Source organism: Leishmania martiniquensis, chromosome 13, assembly GCF_017916325.1.
Source record: "Leishmania martiniquensis isolate LSCM1 chromosome 13, whole genome shotgun sequence".
NCBI lineage: Eukaryota > Euglenozoa > Kinetoplastea > Trypanosomatida > Trypanosomatidae > Leishmania > Leishmania martiniquensis.
Window position 1 is genome coordinate 571,492 of NC_090148.1, and position 20,977 is coordinate 592,468.

The 20,977-nt window shown below is 59.1% G+C and overlaps 4 protein-coding genes across 4 annotated transcripts; all 4 read right to left on the reverse strand.

Annotated features, from left to right (window-relative positions):
* Window positions 1-2,611: 2,611 nt before the first annotated feature.
* LSCM1_05974 (uncharacterized protein) lies at window positions 2,612-4,858 on the reverse strand (the record flags this gene model as incomplete). Its single annotated transcript, XM_067323408.1, has 1 exon — window positions 2,612-4,858. The coding sequence occupies one exon, from the start codon at window positions 4,856-4,858 to the stop codon at window positions 2,612-2,614; it is 2,247 nt and encodes a 748-aa protein (XP_067180359.1).
* A 1,565-nt stretch (window positions 4,859-6,423) lies between these two features.
* On the reverse strand, window positions 6,424-10,371 carry LSCM1_05975 (uncharacterized protein; the record flags this gene model as incomplete). Its single annotated transcript, XM_067323409.1, has 1 exon — window positions 6,424-10,371. The coding sequence occupies one exon, from the start codon at window positions 10,369-10,371 to the stop codon at window positions 6,424-6,426; it is 3,948 nt and encodes a 1,315-aa protein (XP_067180360.1).
* A 3,166-nt stretch (window positions 10,372-13,537) lies between these two features.
* On the reverse strand, window positions 13,538-15,721 carry LSCM1_05976 (uncharacterized protein; the record flags this gene model as incomplete). The annotated part of the gene is made up of 1 exon (XM_067323410.1): window positions 13,538-15,721. One exon carries the CDS (start codon window positions 15,719-15,721, stop codon window positions 13,538-13,540), a length of 2,184 nt encoding a protein of 727 aa, XP_067180361.1.
* Window positions 15,722-18,131: 2,410 nt separating this feature from the next.
* On the reverse strand, window positions 18,132-19,841 carry LSCM1_05977 (uncharacterized protein; the record flags this gene model as incomplete). Its single annotated transcript, XM_067323411.1, has 1 exon — window positions 18,132-19,841. The coding sequence occupies one exon, from the start codon at window positions 19,839-19,841 to the stop codon at window positions 18,132-18,134; it is 1,710 nt and encodes a 569-aa protein (XP_067180362.1).
* Between the last annotated feature and the right edge of the window lie 1,136 nt (window positions 19,842-20,977).

Below are 20,977 nucleotides of genomic sequence, written 5' to 3' on the forward strand. Positions count from 1 at the left end.
CTCCGTTGATCTGCAAGAAAAGAACGGTTGGATGTTGGCCTGGGGAAGGGGCCTCAGTGGGAGGACAGCACACACGAGCACACGAAGGCGAAATGGGAGAAGCCACGGCGAGAGAGTGGGTTGAAACGGCGTGGAGGAGTGTAGAGATGTCGGAGCTCGTACTCGAGAGGAGCTGACAAGACAGCCACGTCACTCCAACGCGGACGGAAAACCACCGAAGCAACACAAGACGAACGCGAGGGAGGGGAGGGGAGAAAAGGCCGATGACGCGTGGCGTTGAAGGCAAAACGGAAGGAAGACGTGACAAGCCCGAGTGGCTGCAGGCATACGCGCAGAAGCACACCAGCGCGTCCACGAGCACGCAAAGACAAAAAAGATGCGGAGTGAGGGTATGAGAGAGGGAGCCGGAGAAAGGGTCGAATGTGTGAGCGCGATTAGCGCGGACACTGCACATATCCTTTACGATATCGCATGCGGCGAAGAAGGCGGGACATTTCGTCACACGCTCATGCAGCTCTCTTCCCACTGCGATGCAATGATTTCGCCGTGACGCACCCGCATGAGCACAGACGGCGCACAAACGCGACAGAACTGACGACCGCAGCAGCTGCAGTGCCAGCGAACGCTTACACAGCAGTGCGCGCTGGCCACAACAAAGAAAAAAGAGAAGCTGCCCACAAGCCACGCGCAAGCCTCGTGTCAGCCATGGGTGTTTTCTTCGTTTTCGACTACTCTTCATGCGCTTCTGGCCCTAATGGCAGTAGTGGGCGCACCATGGTGGTACCTCAGAATCTCTTACCAGCGGAATATGGGAAAGGCGAGCAGCCCCCTCCCCACACCCCCTCTCTCTGCCTCTCTCTAGCCCTGCCAACTGCCCCGAGTCATCCCTGGTAGCGGCACCGCGGCCGGCTACGTGCGCCGGAGCGCCGTGCGGCAGTGCACCCGCTTGCGCCACCCACACGATGGGTACGGAGCCGGGCGTGGCACGGGCGTATGTGACCCGGCCCCGGCCGCCCACTGTGGTGCGGCGAGTCTGCGCCACTCGGATGGGGAGGAGGGGGGAGTGCGCGGCGTGGGTGCGTGGGCAGAGTACGAGACGGGGGCCGCGCTCGGCTGACGGAGTCGGCGCCTTGCTGTCGTGCCTGCCCGACGGCTGCTTCGCACCCGCGTAATGGGCCAGTGCCAGGGCGTGAGGGGGAGCCGAGTGGGGCCCATTTTCTATGGAAGAAGGGACGCGGTGGAGGGAAAACGGTTACTTCCTGTGGGTGACACGTCTACTGTTTACATCCTGACCCTTTCGCCGCGCCTATTCAGGGCCGAAGCGGCAACGGCAATGAACCCCTCCTCCCCCTCCTCCATCCGCCCTGTCTCATCGCTGTGGTCCACCAGAGTTCAGACCACAGCATACCCACTAGGAAAAAAATGGGTGGGTATGGGGGCAAGACGGAAGCAAAGGCTGTGACACGCCACCTCTTCTCTCGATGGCTCTTTCCTCTCATATGTATTCGCCTGCGTGCAACGACGGGGCGGTGCTAGGAGAGTGCAAAGAGGAGGAGGGGGCAAAGAGCACAGCGAAGAGCATGGCGCCTATCGCTGTGTTGTTGAGATGCACCATGGCCACCACAAGAAAGAACGGCATCTCCAGACTGGCCTCGTGCCCTCCCACCCTCTAGTACTTCCTTTCACTCGACCCGTCACCAGGCACACACTCGGCCCCAGGCCGCACTTGCGATGCACCGGCAAACCACTGCAATAGCGACCGCCAGCGAAGGGGAGAAAGAGAGGGAAGCGACAGCGAAAGGGCAGCCACCACCAAAGAAAAAAATAATAAGCACCGAATGGGCAGACACGACAATAGCGAGGGAAGGGAGTCGGCGGAATGGCCGTACAGAGGCGGGGTACACACACACACACGCAACGGAGACGAAGAGATGACGGGGAATTCGAAAAAAAAAAACGACAGCAATTCGCCGCAGTATGCCGCACACAAACACACATTCAGAGAGGGGGTAGGAAAGCAACTCTAAGAGAGAGAGACATCATCCGACTCAGCGCCTGCGGCTGCACAGCATCACAGGCACAGAAAAGGTAGAAGAGTGGTAGCGAGGGAAGAGGGCAGCGGGAGTCAGAGCAGACAGGTACGCGTACATGGCGGTGGCCTCACATGTATGTCCCCACAGAAGACCTCCACGTAGCTATGAAAATGCATTTTCTCTTTGCTTCTGTCCTCTGCTCCCTTCCTCCACCCTCAACCTCACCCCCCTCTTCCGCTCACAGACATGCATCGTCTCTCGGACAAGACAGAGAGCAACCGACAGGAAACGTTTCTACGACAAGAGAGAGTACAGGTACATATCACCATCTCTACTTGGTCAACTGCCACATCATGCCCTACACCCCGCACCCCCCTCCTCCTTCCTCCTTCTTTTCTCTCGCATCGCCTCACCGTACACATCCACCTTGGCAGCTTTAAGAATAGGGATAGAAGAAGCGACAGCGCACATAGTTGGACGGAGAATGCGCGAGGCGAGAGCTGAGATGCTCTCGCGCGAAAAGGGATGCTGAAGGAAACGAAATCGGCGGACTCATGATTCCTCGCATCACTGCCCTGCTACTCTTCCATAGGCTCACCGTTGGGGTAGAAGGTTTCATCGGCGCCGTCGGGCCGCACCACCTTGTAGATGCCGTCCGGGTACAGAATCTCCTTCCTGCCGTCCGGTAAGTGCTTTTCCGTCTGCCCCGTCGCGCGGAACTCGAAGACCTGCACGCCATCCGGCATCTGCGTGTGCATCGTCTGCGCCGCGTCATACCAGTATGTGCTCTTTCCCGAGGGGAAGGTACACTTGACGTCGCCATTCGTGAAGTGCAGCGTCGTGTGTCCAGACGGCAGCACCACTTTCACCGTGCCATTCGCGTAATGGATCTCCCGCTTACCACTTCGGTAGAGTACCTCCTTCTTGTTAGGGTTGTCGCCCAGGGCCGTCTGCGAAACAACGTCGTCATTGGGAAGTCTCTCCTGTGGGAATTCCTCTAGGTCACCTATCAGCTCCTCTTGTGTAGGGACGCGGCGGCGCTTCGGCTGAGCCGGCTGAGGCGGCCCGCTTGCGGAGGGGCGCCGCCTGATGGACGCTGAGCCGGACTGCATGCGGGGCGTGTGCACCGGGTGCCCCGACACCTTCCGCTCTTCTAACGGCTTCGTTGCAGCGGCGGCGGCCTTTCGATCCTCCTCTTCACGCTGGCGATGCGCTGTTGCTGCAGCAGCGGCGGCCGCAGTAGCTCGCTGTCGCACCTCTTTCTCCTGCCCTTCCCCCTTGCGCTCTGCCATCCATTTCTCGCGCTGCCGCCTTCGCTCCTCCATCGCCTCCTCCTCGGCCAGCATGCGTTCATGCATCTGCCGGTTGCGCCTTTCGCGTGCCGCCGCATCAGCGGCCGAAGCGCGGGGAGTGAAGTCCATTACGGCGGGAGGAGACGCCCGCGACCCTCGCCGCTGGCGAGCGGATGCTGCGTTGCAGTCCTTACCATCGCCATCACCGTGCGATGGTGACGAGGTGTGCTCCGCAGAGGGGTTGCCAGCGACGGACTGGCGAGAGGCGCTTCTCTGCCGCATCGCCGGCGAGGAGGACGCCCCTTCGAGCGAGTGCAGCTGTTGTTCCTTCGCCATTGCGAGTAGTTCGGCATTGCGGCGCGTCAGAGAATCGATGTCACGGCGCATGCGAACCACCTCTGCCTTGTGTAGACTTTGTGTCTCGCGCATTGTCGACGTGAGGTCCTCCAGCTGAGTACGCAGTGAGTCGTTCTCCTGCGTCAGCCGCCGGTTTACCTCGCGCTCTGATACAAGCAGCGCTGACACGCTCCTGAAGCGTTCTTCCGCGGCGCGCAGATCCTTCAGGGCATCTCGATGCTCTCGTGAGCGCTGATCACCACCGCCGGCGCGCTCCTCAGCCTGCTGCTGCGCGCCGTAGCGGTACGCCTCGAAGCGCTGCTTTTCCCGATCGAGCTGCTGCCGCGCATACACGTAGTGGTCGCGCTCCTGCTGCGCCGCCTTTATCTCCTGCTCTAAGCTAGCGATGAGCTCATCCTCCTCGCGTTTCCGACCGCCCGCCGGTGCGGTTAAGTCAGGAGCTAAGGCGGGGTCGCGAGTGTAGGGTGGCCGGCGGAAGTAGTTGCGGTCCTGCGCAGACGATGGTGCGACGCTCCACTCTTCGTGCTCGGAAGTGGCGTAGCGCGAAGCCCCCACAGCGGCGCTACGCGGAGTAAGGCCGCCATACCGCCCCAAGTTGGCCCCGTTGGCGTCTACGCCATGGTTGGTGCCCTTGGCTGCGCCACTCGACGGCGCTGCCGCGCCGCCACTGCGCAAATCGCTAAAAGATGTGTCAGAATAGTTGTCGGCGGGCTGTTCGGGCTCCGAGCGCGTCCGGGCCTGCGGTGGCACCGATGGCGAGACGACGGGGTCGACCCACTCCGGCTTCCTCGTAGAGACTGCGCGGGCAGGCGGGCGTCTCTGCAGCGGTATCACCGGCGGCGGCTTCTCTGTCTCACTAGATGTACTGGGGTTCGCTGGAGGCGCACTGGACGCCCGAGTGGGTGGGGGTCCCTTGCGAGGAACAGCCACCACCACCTCCCCTAGTGGATCGTGGCTCTTGGCATTGCGCATATCGTACGCAATGGCCTCGCGTAGCGACTTGGAGTCGCGGCGCTCTCGATTAATGTTGGCGCCATCAGTCCCATTAGCCGCGGCTTTTAACGGTGACTCTGCTGTGGCAGCCGAGTACGACAGGCGTCCCTCATCACGCCGCAGGAACTTAAAGGACTCCTTCGGTTTGGGCTTCTGCCCTGCGAACACGGAGACGCGAGACATGGGCTCTGAAGACCGACGATGCCAAAGCGATGAGCGTGGAGAGTCGAGAGCGCGCACACACACACACACACAACAAAAGAAGACAAACACAGCGGACAGAGAAGAAGAGGAAGCCGACACGCGCGAGGACCGGCGATGGCAGGAAAAGAGGAAGAGAGAATGAAGGAATACAGAGTGGTGTGTGAGGCCCCAGGCGCCGACTTTGTCTTTATAACGTCGCCGCTCGCCACACCGGGTGCAGAGTCGCCTATGCGTGGGCGTGTGCGTGTGTGGTGTGTGGGTGCGTGCGGGGCCCGCTCCCCTTCCTCGACAGCACAGGAGAAGGAAGCAGAAGTGCTCCTTTGCTGCCTTTTTTTTCGTTTGCGGGGAAGGGGTGGGGGCTCTGCTCTATCGTCTCCTCGGTCGATCTACGCCGTTCAGGTGGATAGATGCGCTAGAGCCTCGCCACAGCCAAGGTGTTTGTGTGGACGGAGGAAGGAAGCATCGGAAGCGTGGGACACATACGGGGCGGCGGTGAAGATGGCGAGAGCAGAGAACGTTTCTATGCACCGTTTCATTACTTGCGTGAGAACCGCGCTTTGGTCGTGCGTCCTCCTCAAAGGAAGAGGCACAGCGCAGCGAAGCGGGTGGTGGTGGTGGCTGTACTGCACTGCTGTGGCGGAAGAGGAAGTCACGAGCACGTCTGCATCCACCGCTGGTGGAGATGAAGCCAAGGAACCCACCTTCTTAAACGGGGCATTGTCCGTCCACCTGCTAGACACACACACACAAACACGCATGCAAATACACATACACACTCAGCCACCGCTCCTCGGCTGTGGCGCTGGAGCGAAATGCCATCAGTCAGGTAGCGCGAGCAGTTTGAGCGCCTCGAGAAAGAGATGAAGGCACACACATCCGCACTTGACCTGCTGTACGTCGTGCACCCCCTCCCCGAAAGAAAAAAAGGAGGACATGCGACCGCTCACATGCACAGACAGGTGACGCCCTGAAGGGCTCAATGGGGCCGTTGTGTCTCCTGTACGGGCGCACGGCTTTTCTTGGAGGAGGGGTGGGGTGGAGTGAAGTAGGTGAAGGCGAGGGGGTCGTAGTCTATACCAAATACAGGAGCACGAAGGCGGAGAGGGCCGAACGAAGACGAGCATACAGTGTTCCTCCTCATCGGAGGTACCGGCACACGCAGAATCCTTCACGCGCGTTTCTGCACAGAGAAGCGCCGCTGCAAGACATAAGCTGATCACCCCGAGTGCCTCCTCGAGGCGGTGGCGACGATCGCCCCGAGAAACACTTCTTCACATGCGCACAAACGGAAAAATAAAACAAACGAAGAGGGATAAGGCAATCGATGATACGCTCTATAAGACACAAAGACGCCTGGACAGACCGACGCAAGCACTCCTTGCCGCAGAAGCGCGACGGCCTTTTTTTTAATCGCGCGGCCTCCACAGCCTCAAAGAGTGCACACTTGGCTGAAGAGCAGCACGTCGATTGCGAACCTCAAATCTCAGATGCCGCCTTCCATCACCGACGCGCTGTCGACGGAGCCACCGCCCCTCCGGCCGGCACTACATGTACCGATCCACGTAGCGGCCACCTTTGCGGAGCATCGCAGAAGAGGACTTTGCCATTTGCGGGTCTGCCGCCAAGTCCAGTGCCGCGGCAGCGGCTGCGCCATCTCCGGTCCCGCTGGCCTTCTCCAAGGGCTTTGGCACGAACGCCAGGAGTAGGCACGCGAAAACGTAGTAGATGCTGAGCAGCACCATCAGACACACCAGCAGCGGGTTCGCAATGAGCCACCAGAGGGGCACATGCGCTGTAGGCTTGAAGCTCCTCAAGTGACGCTGCAGCCTGCTGTGTGACACTGTGTGCTCGTGTGCCACGCTTGCGTGCCGGCTCTCCATGTTCTGCGCGATGGTCTCCATCCTCTGCACGGCCGCCGAGGTAGTGTCCGCCACGCCGTGCGCCACAGCCTTGATCTCCGTCGAGTGCGCTGTGAGATGCGTCTGCAGCATGGACTCCATTGTGGCGTGGTAGGAGGGGATAAGGTGCTTCTCTACGGCTGATGCGTTCTCTGCCAGTGCCGTCTGAACGGCGGTCTTCAACTCCACGGCGGAGCGGGCCGTTGCCGCCTGCACGAGCTCCGAGACATGAGAGCCTTCTTCTCGTTGCTCAGATGTGACTCGCACGATCGTGGCGTCCATCAGTTGCTGAATGTCGGACAGGGCAGGAAGGCTACTCGTGTTACTTTCCACGTCATTGATCTTCGCCACAAGGGACTGCACCGCTGCGGCAATGTCGCGCTGCACCGACTTGCCCTGGCCGCTCAGCTCCTGTATGCCCTTCTGCACCTCCTCTTGCACCCGCTGCACCTCTGCCTGCACAACGGACTGCACCGTCACCGGTCCTGCGTCTGTTACGCTAGTTTCACGCAGAAGGTCTGCCTCCTCTTCCTCGAGCTGGCGGAGCCCTGCGAGTTGGTCCTCGAGCGCCTTCGCGGCGGCACGTGCGCCCTTACCGGTCGGTGCCGACGCGACCTCGCTGATGAGCCGAGTCACGTGGCGAAGGCGATCCCGCGTAGCTGTGCGAATGCGAACGTGATCCCTCTGCTGCTCTGGAGAGAGTCCCACAAGCGCGGGGGACGTCTTGAGAAGCTGCACGGCCACATGCTGCTCCTGGAGCGCCTCCTGCATCGCCGTCATGCGGGCAAGAAAGGCGTCGGTGCGCTGCGCCTGCTCCCTTTCACTGTCAGCCACAGCCTCGCGCATAGAGGACAGCAACTCCTCCTTCTGCGTCTGCGACAATGACTCGATTGCATTCTGCATGCCGCTCAGCTGCGTCCTCATCTGCTCCGTCGTGACGGCGGCACGCACAGCCTCCATGACCTGGGCGTCACGGGCCTCCAGTGATTGTGTGAGGGATATGAAGCGATCCTGAAGAAGCGCCTGCAGCGCGTCTCGCTCTGACTTTTGGGCATGGGCGGCGGCTGCAGAGGCGCTGCTGAACTGCTCGGTTGCCTCCTGCAGACGCGTCAGTACAGACCTGACGTCCGAGGTGTGGCCAACTTCATCTAGCCGGCCCTCGAGGCGGCGCAACGCGGCAGCGTAACCCTCGAGAGCAGCTCTCACCGGCGAGAGAAGCTCCCCCATGCCCAACAGCGTGGCGGCGGCGGCGGGAGGCGGTGCATCTGAGGTGGCAGTCGCCTTTGCCGCCCACGCTTCCTCCTTCGATGTCTGTGCTGTTGGCTCCTTCTGCTTCTTTGAAAGAGAGGCGCTGGATGCTGCGATTGCCTGCTGCTCATGTACGGCGGCTGTCACGGTCTCTGCGAGCGACGTCATCTTAGCCGTCATGTTTGTCTCCTGCAGGCTGAGCTCCTCTTTCATGAAGGTGAGGACGCTGTCGATGTACTTGTACATGGGCGTCAAGTTCAGCTCTGGTGTGCTGCCCAGTTGCGTCCGCAGCGTTTGCAGAAGCTCCTCGCGAAGAGCTGTGAACTCACGCGTCATTTTCTCTATCAGCTCTGCCGCCTCGACAGCAGACGTATTGTTGACGGCGGAGCTCTTTTCTACCTTCGCCCTTTCCATCTGCAGCGAACTCTGAGCCGCAGTGCGCAGCTCCTCCAGCTGCGTCTGCAGGCTCGCCGAGACGGAGGTGGACACGCTGTCAGCGATGTGCAGGAGCTGCTGCTCAATGGCGAGCTGGCTTGCAGTGTTCATCTTTTCCACCTGCACAGAGAGCTCCGCCCACCGCGGCGAGAGCACAGCCTCCACGGCATCTGTCAACAACTCCTGCGAAAGCGGCGCTGGTTGAGGTACAGCGGCAGGCGGTGGCGGGGCGGAAGGGACTGCCGACGCGGCTTCCTGAAGCGCGCCCAGCTGCTCCTGGATGGTGGACATAGCCGAACGCACGGCCTCCTCTGTGTGCTGCTGTATGGCAGCTGCGACGCTATCGCTCACCACCTGCGCCACCGTCATGAGGTGCTGCTGCACGTCATCTTGGCGGATGGCCAACGTGGCGCTTGTCGCCGCCACATCGCTGCGGAGCTGCTCCAGCACCTCCACTAACTTCTGCTGAGGTGCCTCCGCTGCGCCACTTTCAGAAGCTGCAGCAGGCGGTAAAGCAGGAGCGACGGCCGCGTTAGCCACAGCGCGGCGCAGCTCTTCGAGCTGACGCTGCAGCAGCTCCTGCATGCTTCGTAACGCGTCCCGGGTGGCGGCTTGCTCTTTGTACACGTCCCCAACGGTCTCGTCCACTGCTGTAAGGCGGCTTTGCGTCGACTGCACCACGTCGAAAACTCTCTCAATCTCAGTCGCCATGTCCGCGTCGGATGCGGCTCCCACCGCCGCTTCCCCGCCAACGCCCTTTGTTTTTGCCAGCTTCTTTACCTCGCTGGAGATGGTGCGGCGGAGCTCATCAGTGGCCGCCTGCACCGCACTCTCAACGCTCTCTTCGATTGCCCTCATGTCGACCGGTGAATTGGTAGTGGCGTCACCGCCGTCTCCACGCATCGCCACTCGCCTTTCAGTCAAGAGCTCATTGAAGAAGTTCGAGAGCTTCTCCTGTTGCTCGGCGGCTGCCTTTTGAACCGCCTCCACGACAGCAGCACGGAGCTCCATGGACGTCGAGGCCTGAGCTGGGACGGCATGACCCGCTACTGCGGCAGAGATGCGCCCCCTCAAGTCCTCAAAGTGCGCCGCTGTGCTCGCCTCCAAGCGAGTTAGTTGATCGGCTACGTCGCTGCTGGTGAGCGAGGCTGGAGTGGAGCTGGGGGACGCGGTGGCTATGGTAGCCCCTGCGAGCTGCTGAACAACGCGTGCACTGACCAATCGCGCCACACCCTCGGCATCGATGGACGTGGGGAGAGGAGCATGAGCAGCGCTTGAGCTGCCTCGCCCCGTCGAATCCTGTCGCTCACGCACAACACGTAGTTGCCGCAGCTCATCGTGAATGCTATTCAGCACAATCTCCGAGAAGTTCTTCAGCTTGTCCGTGTAGGTGACGTGCAGCGCATCCAACTGCTGGCCGGTGCGCTGCTCTACTTGGTCCACAACGAGGTTGGCCACAGCTGCAAGCTGCTCGTGCAGACACTCTTCCATCACCTCACGCTCCGCGGAGCTGATCACGTCACTTGCGTAGGAGGCACCCGTGTGCTGAGGAACCTTCGTCTCATAAGTTCCGTGAGGAAGCACCGGTGTAACACGTACACCAGCGAGGTTGGGCATCGACATCGCTATCACGGCGCGCTGCACCTCTGCATCCTCCGGGTGGAGCGTCGCCTCCACACGAAGCTCGACGTTCTCTGGAATGCCTTTCAGAAGGTCTGAGGTGGGGCCATAGCCGCGAGAGCGAATCCGCAGCAGCTGCGCTCCGCCAGAAGGTGGCGGTGACGGGGCTGCTGCTGCTGCTGCCGCCACGGCAGCGGCGCTAGAGGTGCTCCGGTGCCGCAGCGCAGCAACGAGGTGAACAGGCGCCCGTGCACCAAGGCGGTGAGAGGTCGGCGTATACGCCCGCTGCATGAATCAAGCGAGGGTAGTCAAGTGACGCACTAAAATTCGCTGTTGGTAGTTTTTTTTTCTCCAAGGATGGATGCGTTTCCTTCACAGTGGGCAGTGCACCTGACAAGTCCGTCGGAGTCCCTCTCAGAAACGCAAACGCGCGTACAGAAGGGCGAGCGATGCCTCGGCGAGTGTCTCTCGCTCTCTCTGTGCGGGTGTATCTGTCAGCCCTCCTTGCGCCGCCTCCTTCCCCCGCCGGAGCGTCTTTGTCTATTACCGCGTGTCTCTATGAAGGATCGTTATGGGAGTTTGCGTGCAGATGTTTGCTTTTGTTGGTACGTCTGTCTGTGTGTGTGAAGACTGTGCTGTTGGCTGCGACAGAAGGTGCGTCACACACACGCCCGGAAGCGACACGGCAGGAACGCGGCGCAAAATGAGATCCTCAAAGCGACCCGCTGCTCAGCTCAGGAGGAAACGGAGAGATGATGAACGACCGCCAATCGTCGATGTACAGACACGCAGGCAAGCATGCAAAGGCATTCGATATGCCCCTTCGTCTTGTCCGCTCGCTCTCCTCCCCTCTTTCTTCACTGCTGCACGGACGCCGGAGTGCAACCTTGTTGGCTCGCGCGTCGGCCTTGACGAATACAATCCTGTGGGCGCTTACGAGGCAGAAGTGAGGATCCCTTTGCGGAGACGATGTGTGTGCGTCCACACTAGTGTTGCTGGCCGCAACGGCCAAGTGTGAAGATGTGTGAAGTCGCGCGCCATACCGATGAAAAGGAGTTTGGGGGAGGGGGGGCAGGCGCCAAAGCAGAGGATGAGGGCGAGGAGAGGAGAGGGAGAAACGTGACAGCGCCACCGAGCACGTGCGTAGGGCCATACGTGAAAGCGACCCACACATCAATGACCCGGAGACACTCCGAGAGCAGAGCAAAAAAAACGACCGCTTCCAACAGAGCATATGTGTCGAGAAGCGAGACAGGTCACACCACAAGACAAAGTGGTGTAGAGAGGTGTGGAGCGGTACTCCGCCATCATGCGCCACCGATCCGCAGGCGAAGCACCGCAACCGCGTGCGCGAGTTGCACCACACGCACGCACGCACGCCACCCTCCTTTATCATCCTCCATCCACCGGCGGAAAAGAGGGGGGGACTGCCATAGTTCGGCAAAGCCTTTCGACCTTCTTGCACGCTCCTTTCGTTCGGGGGGGAGATGGGATGAAACAGCATCGACGCGGAGAAATACACGAAAGGAGGAGGAGAGCCCCCACATCCTGGGGAGGGAGCCATCACGAGAGCAAAGCCAGCAACCCAACCGTCTACGACAGACACACATACGTCCGCGGAGATCGACACAAGCGACCGCGGTGAAACAAAGAGAAGGAGGCGAGGAGCGGCAACCATCAGAAAGTGAAAAAAAGACGCATCAACAGTGGAAATGAGTGAGTCCTACCGATATAAAGGTAAACAATGGGGAGGGAGAGAGGAGAGGCGGAGGAGACACGACAAAACACTCGCGAAACCAACAAAGAACGGAAAAGGTCTAACATGGAGTGCGAGAAAGAGAGGTCAGCCCGCACATAACGTGTGTATGTATGTGTGTGTCTGTGTGTCTGCTTGTGTGTGAAGAGAGCGCGGAGGGCGGGACAGCACCTACGGGGCTGAATAACGAAACCCGCAGCAACCACACACATTCATAAACGAATTCACAACCAAAGACAATATTCTCAGCCGAAAGTATCCGGCCTACCACTCTCTGATATAGAAAACAAAAAAAAACATCAAGGGAGGGTGGTGGAGACGGGTGTAAGCTCGGTGGGGCGGCCGTTGACGCGAGGCGATGGCGCCACGTCGTTCTCTCTTCATTTCATTCACTCATACGCACACGCATAGGGATAGTCTCCCCCTCTCAACTCCACCCACCCCTCTATCGTCCCCTCACCCCTCCATCATGGACCCTCTTCCCACCCACCCCGCCGTATCGAACGAGGCAGCTATACTCTAATCACAGGATAATGCCCCTAAATAGGAAGAACAATAAAAATAAATGGAAGATGTCTGCGCGTTTCAGAGTTGCCACGTGTGCCTGAACACACTCTGTGACCGCCGAAAAATGTGCGCGACATATCTACGGGCTCGTCTCAGCGTCAGTCTGCTTCCAGACGTGAGGAATGAACGGCAGAGAAGAAAGACCTCAATGCAGGGCCTCCCCACCCCCTCTCCATCCCTCAGTGGCACGCAAATGCGCACAAGAAAAAGTGAAAAAGAAGAGCCGAAGAAAAGACAAACAGACAAACATTCAGAGAGGGAGCGAGGCAAATATGAATGTGTGCGCTGCAGAGGTGTCGAATGAGCCACACCTGAGGATGGCGGTGAGACATCTTTGACATCCGCTACAGCATCACCGAGAACAACAGCGACGTGCAGAGAGCCTAAAAAAGGCAAAAAGGAGACGCCGCACAGCATGCGGACGTTGGCGTCTGAGGAAAGGGAGGCTTACACGCATGCTCGTTGGAAGGCGACGGGAGGGAAAAGCGAACCAAATAAGGCAGGCCGCGTGGGGTTGGGAAGGGACGTGATGGAATAAAGCGCCATCGAGCCAAATAGAGACCACGCGCCAACGTGCACGCAAGCTGCCTCACTGAGAGCAATCACTCACGTCCACAGCCATCACTCGAGTAACAGCAAGGAAACGGAAGCTAGTGAGACAGCTCAAAAGAGCCCCACACGTACGCAAAGCCGAGGCGACATGGATGCAAACAGCACGCAGCGAGAAAGGTGGGGGCCGCACCCCATCACTCAGCCAACGAGGAGCGTCCTCGGTGTCAGAGTTAGTGCTGCCTCGCTGTGAGTGATGGTAAGTGGGAAGGGAAACAGCAGCTGAGCGGAACCTCTGCCATGCTTACGTGCACGCTTCCGCTTCCATCTCCCTCCCTCTTCCCTGTCCCGTCCACGCATCCAAGGAAATGTGCCAAGTGTATGGCAGAGTGCGAATGCGACGCGATAACGCCTGTAGTGCCAGGCAAGTCAGCCAACGAGTACAAGGAAGCCTCACGACCAAAACCGAGTAAGAAGTACTCTAGAGGACACATGCCTGGCAGGCAGGCGGGCAGGCACAGTGAGCCCGCCGATCCCGTGCCCAGCGCCGCTCCGTTGGCGATTTACAATGCACCAGTGAGCTGATCATCGGCGACCAGCAGCGCCGGCATGACGGACGTACTGATCAAGCTGCCGGCGCAGCTCCTCGATGCGGCGCACCTGTGAGGAGAGTATCGCGTCGACACGCCTGCAGTACCCGCTCATTGAGTTCTCCGGGTTCTCGGCGGCGTTGAGCTGCGTCATTTCATCTTTCAGCAGCTCCATCATGCAGTCGATGTGATGGCGGTGTGCCAAGATCAGGTTATCCTCCTCGGCGTCAAGGCTATCACCGCTGTCATACCGCGAATCGTCACCCATAGGCGTCGGCATCGCCGAAGAAATGCCGCTTGGGCCACGGCTGTGGGTCGGGGTGGGGCGGTGGTACGACTTCGGATGAGGGGAGCTGCTGGTAACGGGGCGCGAGCCAAAGCTGCGGTTAGAACGAAGCGTGTTGTCGGGGCTGTCGCTGCCGGGTCGCTGGAAGCTGTTGCCCAGCCTTTGGTTCGGTGTCCCAGGCTCGCGAGTGCGTGTCTGACTGGAGGAGCGCGAGCTCGTAACCGCACGCTCTTTTGCACGGCGCTGCGCGAAGGAGCCGGAGATACCAACGGTCTCGATGTGCTCCGTGGGCATCTGCCCCATCATAATCTCCTCTGCTGCGTTGTGGCTCGACTTGTCCTTCTTGAGCTCCTTAACACGGTCGGCGTAGCGCAGCGTGTTGAGCGTGTGCTCGCAGCTGCCGCTAGCGGGACTGATATTGCCGATCATCACCGTGCGGCTGTTGCCCATGAAGCAGTCGCGAAGCACCGCCGTCAACTTCGACCCGCGAAACGGGATGTGACGGTGGTTCTGGTCTAATGCGCGGATGCACTCCTTGAGGGCAAAGAGCGACTTATTGATCTCCGCCCCCTCCAGCCGCGTCGTCCGGTCACTATCGAGTGTGTCAGCACCGCGCTCAGAGCCGGCAAGATCGATGAAAGTGAAGCGGCCAAAGAAACGGTTCTTTTCATTCACGATGGTGATGTGCAGAATCGCGTGCGAGCGCGAGGAGTCGGCGTTCATGCCAGTCGAGCCCGCCGCGCGGATGGTGTTGCCGTAGTCGATGATCTCCATGAGGTGATCTGTGCTGTCCACGTGGTGCTCCGTCAGGCCGCAGACATTAATGACGCCACGGCTATCCTCCCTACACGCCAGCCGCTCGCGCTCGTTAAGCAGATCGTACAGCTTGCCACCGTAGATCTCGAAGAAAGAGACGTTGATGCCCATGCCCCGACTCAGTCGCGACCAGAGGTCTTTGGCCGCCATTAGGTACAAGCCCTCTTGCCTATCCTTGCCTAGCATGGTGTACGTCTTACCGCTACCTGTCTGACCGTAAGCAAAGCAGGTCGCGCACCCGCCCTCAAACACGGTTTCTATCAACGGCTTGCAGGCCTCCTCATACACGTCGCGGTTGCTCTTGCGGTCGTCCATAACCATGTCATAGGTGAAGCGGTGCTTTTCGATGTAGCGGGTGAGGTCTACCTTCTGACGCGGCTCCAGTAGTGTAATGATGTGGTTGTTGTCCGGGTCCGTCGCGAGAATGTCATAGAGACCTTCGGCCTGCTCATTAGCATTGAGGGGGCGCTTGCGAATGACCACGGTGATCCGGCTCGTGCGCCGCCGCTGCGCAAAGCCGCCATCTGCTGTTGCACGACGGCCAAACGGTGAGGGAGAGGAGGCTCCAACGCGGCTCACCGGGCGCGACACAGGCTTAACCGGAACGCCAGCAGGGCGGGCAGCACTGTCGACATCGTCTGTGTTGGGGTCACGGCGCTGCGTCGACATTGGCCGAGGCTGCTCTGCCACCTTTTCCCGTTCGCGTCGCTGCATCGCTTCCGTTGGGGTCGCACGGCGCAACGGCGTAGGGATGCGGACAGGCGCCGCAGAAGCATGAGCAAGGGCCTGTGCGCGCGCCGAGGCCTCTGTGGCAGGGGGCGGAGACTTGGAGTTTGCCGATGCGACCGCGGCCGCAGGCGCCATGCCACCGCCGCCGTTCGCCTGATCACGCTTCAGGAACTGGATTAGTTCGAAGAGCTTCCGACGGTCCGTCATGACGATGACACCGACGGAGTGATAGTCCTGCATGGTGAGCTGCTTCAGCTGCTGAACAGAGGTGATGCCGCCATCGACGAAGCCCTGTACCGTGTGCTCCAGCCCACCCTGTATGAGCAACTGCTTTAGCTGCGACTCCATCCTTGGTGATAGACCTGCCCGAGGTGTCGCCTTGGCCTTCAAAAAACACGAGTGTAGTTCACCTATTGAGAGGCAGCCAAGGAAAGGTCCAGTAACGGACTTCTGCAAGCAACGTACACACGGCCTTGCGCAACGCCACCGCGACGCAGCTCGCGAGGATGCGCTCGAGCACCTGCCCAACAGGCCCTTCGAGCAATGCTTGAAAACCGCGAGAGAACAAAGGCAGTGCCCCCCCCAGCGTAGAGGAATGCGCGAGAGTGCAATGGCAACAGCGAGAAAAGACGATGAGTGTCAATAAGCGGGTGCGTGTGTGTATAGGATTCAAAGAAAAACCCGTCAGGCACGCGTTTCGCGCGCTACGGTATGCGAATGGCAGGGCGATTAGTGGCGCCGCTTATACGTATGCGTGTATATTCGTTATGCCCACGAGAGATGAGGTGCGCCTGTGCGCCCTGTTCGGCTGGCGATGGTGTCTAAGGCACCTTCCACCTCTTTGAAAGAGAAGACGCTCGTTGCGTGTTTGTGTGTAAGAGCGCGAGCTGCAAGCCGGAGGGAGCAGCGATCCATTAAATGGGTAGGCCGTGGCAGAAAAAATGTACGTGGAGCCATCGAGCGAGCCAGGCAGCGGCACATATACCCCAAAACAACCAGAGGAGGAGGAATGGTGCACAGGATAGGGCGAGAAGAGGAGCAGTAAGAGCTGGCACGATGACAACGTCCGCATTCACAACGGAATCGCGACAGGAAAAGAAAGACACATTGGCAGAGACACGTGCACTTGCGACGGAGGCACAGAGCACCACTGTTACACGCGGCTCTTTTCCTGAGGCGGAAGCCGATTGTATTCGGGGACGCTTTCAGGTGAACTCTCATGATAACCTCCGCGGTGGCCTGCGCAGTCCTCGCCGAGAGAGTGCGAACAGTCACTGCCTCAGCTGTATTCATGGCAAAAGGGTGAACACTTTCTCTTTGTTCTGCGCTTCCCTTTCCCCCTCGTCCACCAGCGATAAAAAGACGCGCCTACACGTCGAGAGATTGGGAGGTACCCAGGAGGGAGGCAGTGCCATACGTCCGAGAGCGAGTGAGATCGCCGGGGGCCCTCTCTCGCGCGCTGTTAATCTTGTTTGCGTTTCCTTTCCAGAGAACCTTGCGTCCGAGGAGGTACGCTTGTGTGCGTGTGTGTGTACGCTTCTTTGCGTGTCCCACTCCTCTCTTCGTACGCCACAGGTTTTTGTGCCGATAGGAAAAGGCTCATTGGACACACAAAAAAAAGGAGGGCAGAAAAAAGATTCACTGACGCGTGAGCGAACGCGCGGGGGCGTGTGCGTGAGTCAGAGGAGGAGGGAGGCTGAAGATGTGTACGTGTTTGAGTTCAGAGAGGGGGGGTAGGTGGCGGCCTATGTGAGTGTATCTGTGTACGGCATACTCCCCCTCTCTGCGCGCCATTCAGCTCATCAAAGAAGACCCCCCCCCACACACACACACACGCACACACCACACATACGTATACACAGATACACACATATATATACATACAAACATACGTACACGCATATAGAGAGAGACGAGACGACGCAGAACTTCGTTCTCCCTTTTTTCAAGTTTCTGTATGTATGCGTGTGCGTGTGAGTGTGTGTGTGTGTGTTCTTCTCACTCTCTGTGTCACTAAAAGTTGCGTCCCTTCACTCATTCTGGCGCTGTGGCTGCCCCACCCATAGTGCACACAATTAGGCCCGGGTCCAGATCTCGACCACACTCCTCATCTCTTTCCCTTCTCTTCCTCACCCTCATTGCCTATGCGGTCATGTGCTTTGCCTGCGGCGCATTGGTGGTATCTGCTTAGCTCACCTCTCCACCAGCCGCCTGTCTCCATGCAAGCGAAGTGTTTGCGTAGGGCTACACCGTGCATGCGTCCTCACAATCTCCGATTCGCCAACGGATGAGGCGAGAAGGCCACCGGTCTCTTCTTCACCTCCGCTTGAGAGGTGCCGAGCATCAAGATAACATCCCTGTTCAACCCCAGCGGAAAAGCGTGCGGAAACACGTCGTTTGCGCAGCGCTGAAGAATGGAGGAAACATTTTTTTCCTGCACGCGAACGTCAGCCTTCCCGCGAAGAGAGAGAGAGAGGAAAACGCTAAGAAGTCGCAGGCGGAAAGTGACGCGGTCACCCCCAACGGCGCGCAGCTCATGCAAAGATGTCCAGGCGAACATGAGTCACTTGAGCAGCCACAAAGAAATCGATTGAGGGCAGTTTCGAAAGCCTGCATATCACATCATCGCTTGCTCATCACAGGCCCCTGTCAAGGGCGCACGCATGGACACGCACTCCATAGCATACAAGCATGCAGTCAGACGCCCCGACAAGCTCCTCTGGATGGGGCAAGGCCACCTACAAACGGAGGATGCGACTTAGATGCCAACAGGCTTGCGATGTCTGCCGTTCAGCTGGCTAGCGTAGATCATCACCTTGATGCGCTTGGATATGTTGGCCAATGGGCTCGTTGGATCGACGAAGCGCCACATCGAGAAGAACTCGTCCACCGCCAGCGGAAGCACGATCTTCGTCGACTCGAGCAATAGGTAGGCTGCATGCTTCATGCGCTGCCAGTCCACAAAGAAAGAGGCGATATTGCGCAGCTTCTCTGAGTCAGACAACGCCTTGGCATTGCCGCTATACGCGCCCGTCTTCAGCATTACATTAGCGGCGCTGTACAGCATCACGCGGTAGTAGTGAAAGATTAGGGTGCCGACGTTCGGGTCGAGGCCAGCCAATAAGTCCATCGGACCCGTCGCACAGTCCCCACCGCACAACAAGTAGTCGAAGCATGCGTCACGCAGGGCTGGGGTGCTGAAGACCGAGTAGAGAGCCCACGACAGCAAATTGATGCAGCAGCTGTGGGCATAGCGGAAGCGTGCGTAATTCACAATAGCGGACTGCATCTTTTCCTCGATAGCGGCCATCTCGTCCTGGTTGTCAGAGCGCAATGACTGGATGCCTTTCAGACTGTTCGCTAGGTGAATCGCGTCCCGAAAACAGCATGTCATACCACCGCCTGTCAGTGGGTGCCGCTGATTGGCGTGGTCTCCAATGCCAACGTAGCCTTTGATACAAGGAAACGTGGGCGGATAGCGTGCCACAGGCATGCTGCGCAGACTTCGCGGGTCTTTCGACACGCGCATAAACTCCTCGCGCATATGCTCTGGCAGACACGGCGCCACGTCCCGGATGAGCCACTCGCTCTGCTTCTCAGGGCTCGGCAGCGTGGGCTTGTTGTAGTCTACAAGTACCCGCAGTTCGTTGTCGTCTAGGCGGTAAGACAGGATCGGACCGGTTTTGCCGAAAAAGACCGTACCCCGCTGTTCCTTGGGCAGACGCACCACCTTGAGCACGAGTCCCACAAAGTGGGAGTGGTAATCGAAGGCGGGGGTGTAGTGCTGGTAGCGGCTCTTCCATTTAGACATGCCACCATCGCACATGACAACCAGCGGTGCCGTGGCAACTTTTCGCACCGTCAGGGCCGCGGAGTCCGCCCTGGGCGGATCCCCGCGGAACGGATCGGCTGGCACCTCGCAATTCTCCGCCACCGTGTACTCTACGCCGTACGCGCGCTCGCCAAAGGAGAGGCCCTCCGTCAAAATGGCGTTGGCGGTGCCCTCGACCATCGTCACATTCTCCTGGCAGTTGTAGAAGACGTACGAGCGCAGCTTCTGCACAAAGTCGCCGAAATGGAAGGAAACGCCATGAAAACCCTTGCGGTAGGGCAGCTCCACATGGCCACCCCTCTGGTCGACCACCAGGTAGCCGTGGCAGGGGATGCCAACGGACTCGGCGCACTCTTGCATGCCGACCTCCCTCAGTGCGTTCAGACCACCAGGCTGCAGCAGCTCGCCGACGATGCGGTCCGGCTTCGTGAACAGCGTCCGCTCCACGAGGAGCACCTTTCGACCCTGATCCGACAGCGCCTTGGCCAGAACCGGGCCCGCGATGCTGCCGCCGACTATGATGACATCGAAGTCGTACGACGTGCGTGCCGGGCTCACCCTCACCCGCGAGAGCGTGCGATTGAGCAGTAGGAGCGTGCCGATGGCACAGAAAACAGCGGCGAAAAAGTACAGCATAATTTGTTCGATGTCGGCCTTTTGTGCACTCGCGCGGTTTTGAAATTTGCTGATATTTTTTGAAGGCCTCGGGGTCAGATAAGAGAGCCGGAAGCGGCGTGTGTTACGAGGCGAGAAGAGCAGCGCGAATCACGAGATGATGCACAGAGAAACAAATGCGTGCCCTCTTTACCGATATCACCGATTCTCAGGCGCACACATGCGCCACCGCCGAGTGAAAAAAAACGGGGGTAAGGGAAAGCACGAGTCAGAAGGGAGAAAAGACGTGGAGGCTGTGCGGTTGATCGAGGACGGGTAAGAGAGCCCGGCAGGGGGCGGATATAAAAGGGCCTGAGACAAATGCGAGAGGGAGAGAGACCGAAAAAAAGATATGAAAAAAAGGGTGGAAAATGGATCGGAAAAGAGGCGCAGGCACTGCTTGTCGAGATCATGCGGCGTTCGTGTGGCCAATAACTGCGATCAGTTAAGGAAAGAAGGTGGCGAGGAGGACAGGCTGGAAGGAGCACGCAAGCAGAAATAGAAAGGGGGAAGGGGGAAGGGGGAAGCGACTCAGCACAGCGCACCCACACACGCGTACTCTGTCACACAACGGCGAGCACAAGATGTGATCAGTGTGTGCGTGTGTATCTGTGCGCGAGCGGACGCCCACCTACAAGTGTCTGCCGAAGGGGTAAAGGAGGGTGGCCTATGGGCAAGCCGCACGCATACACATGCACACACTGAGAGGAAAAAGAGGACACGAGAGGCGACAAACGTCGAAGGTGCACCAAGCGAGTCCGATAGGGCGAAACGGACACGCAGAGAGATGGGGGAGGGGAGGTGCTGAGGAAACGACGCCGGCGAAGAGACGGAAAAGACGGAATTGAAAAAAAAAAGACGTAAAGGACGTGGTATTGAAGAGAGACTAATATGACGCCAAAAGTGACGAACTTTTCTTTGTCGAGAGGTCCACTCGGGGAAACAAGTGCGCAAAAGGGCCGTCGAATTTTGTTTTGATGGTGGCAGAAATATTAAGACGCGGTTGCCGTGTGTGTGTGTGTGTGTGGTCAAGCAGGAGAAAGTAGAGCGGAGCAGTGAAGGGGACAGAGTATAGAGCGAGAGTCACGGAGTGTAAGAGGTCATAGAGCGCCGTCAAA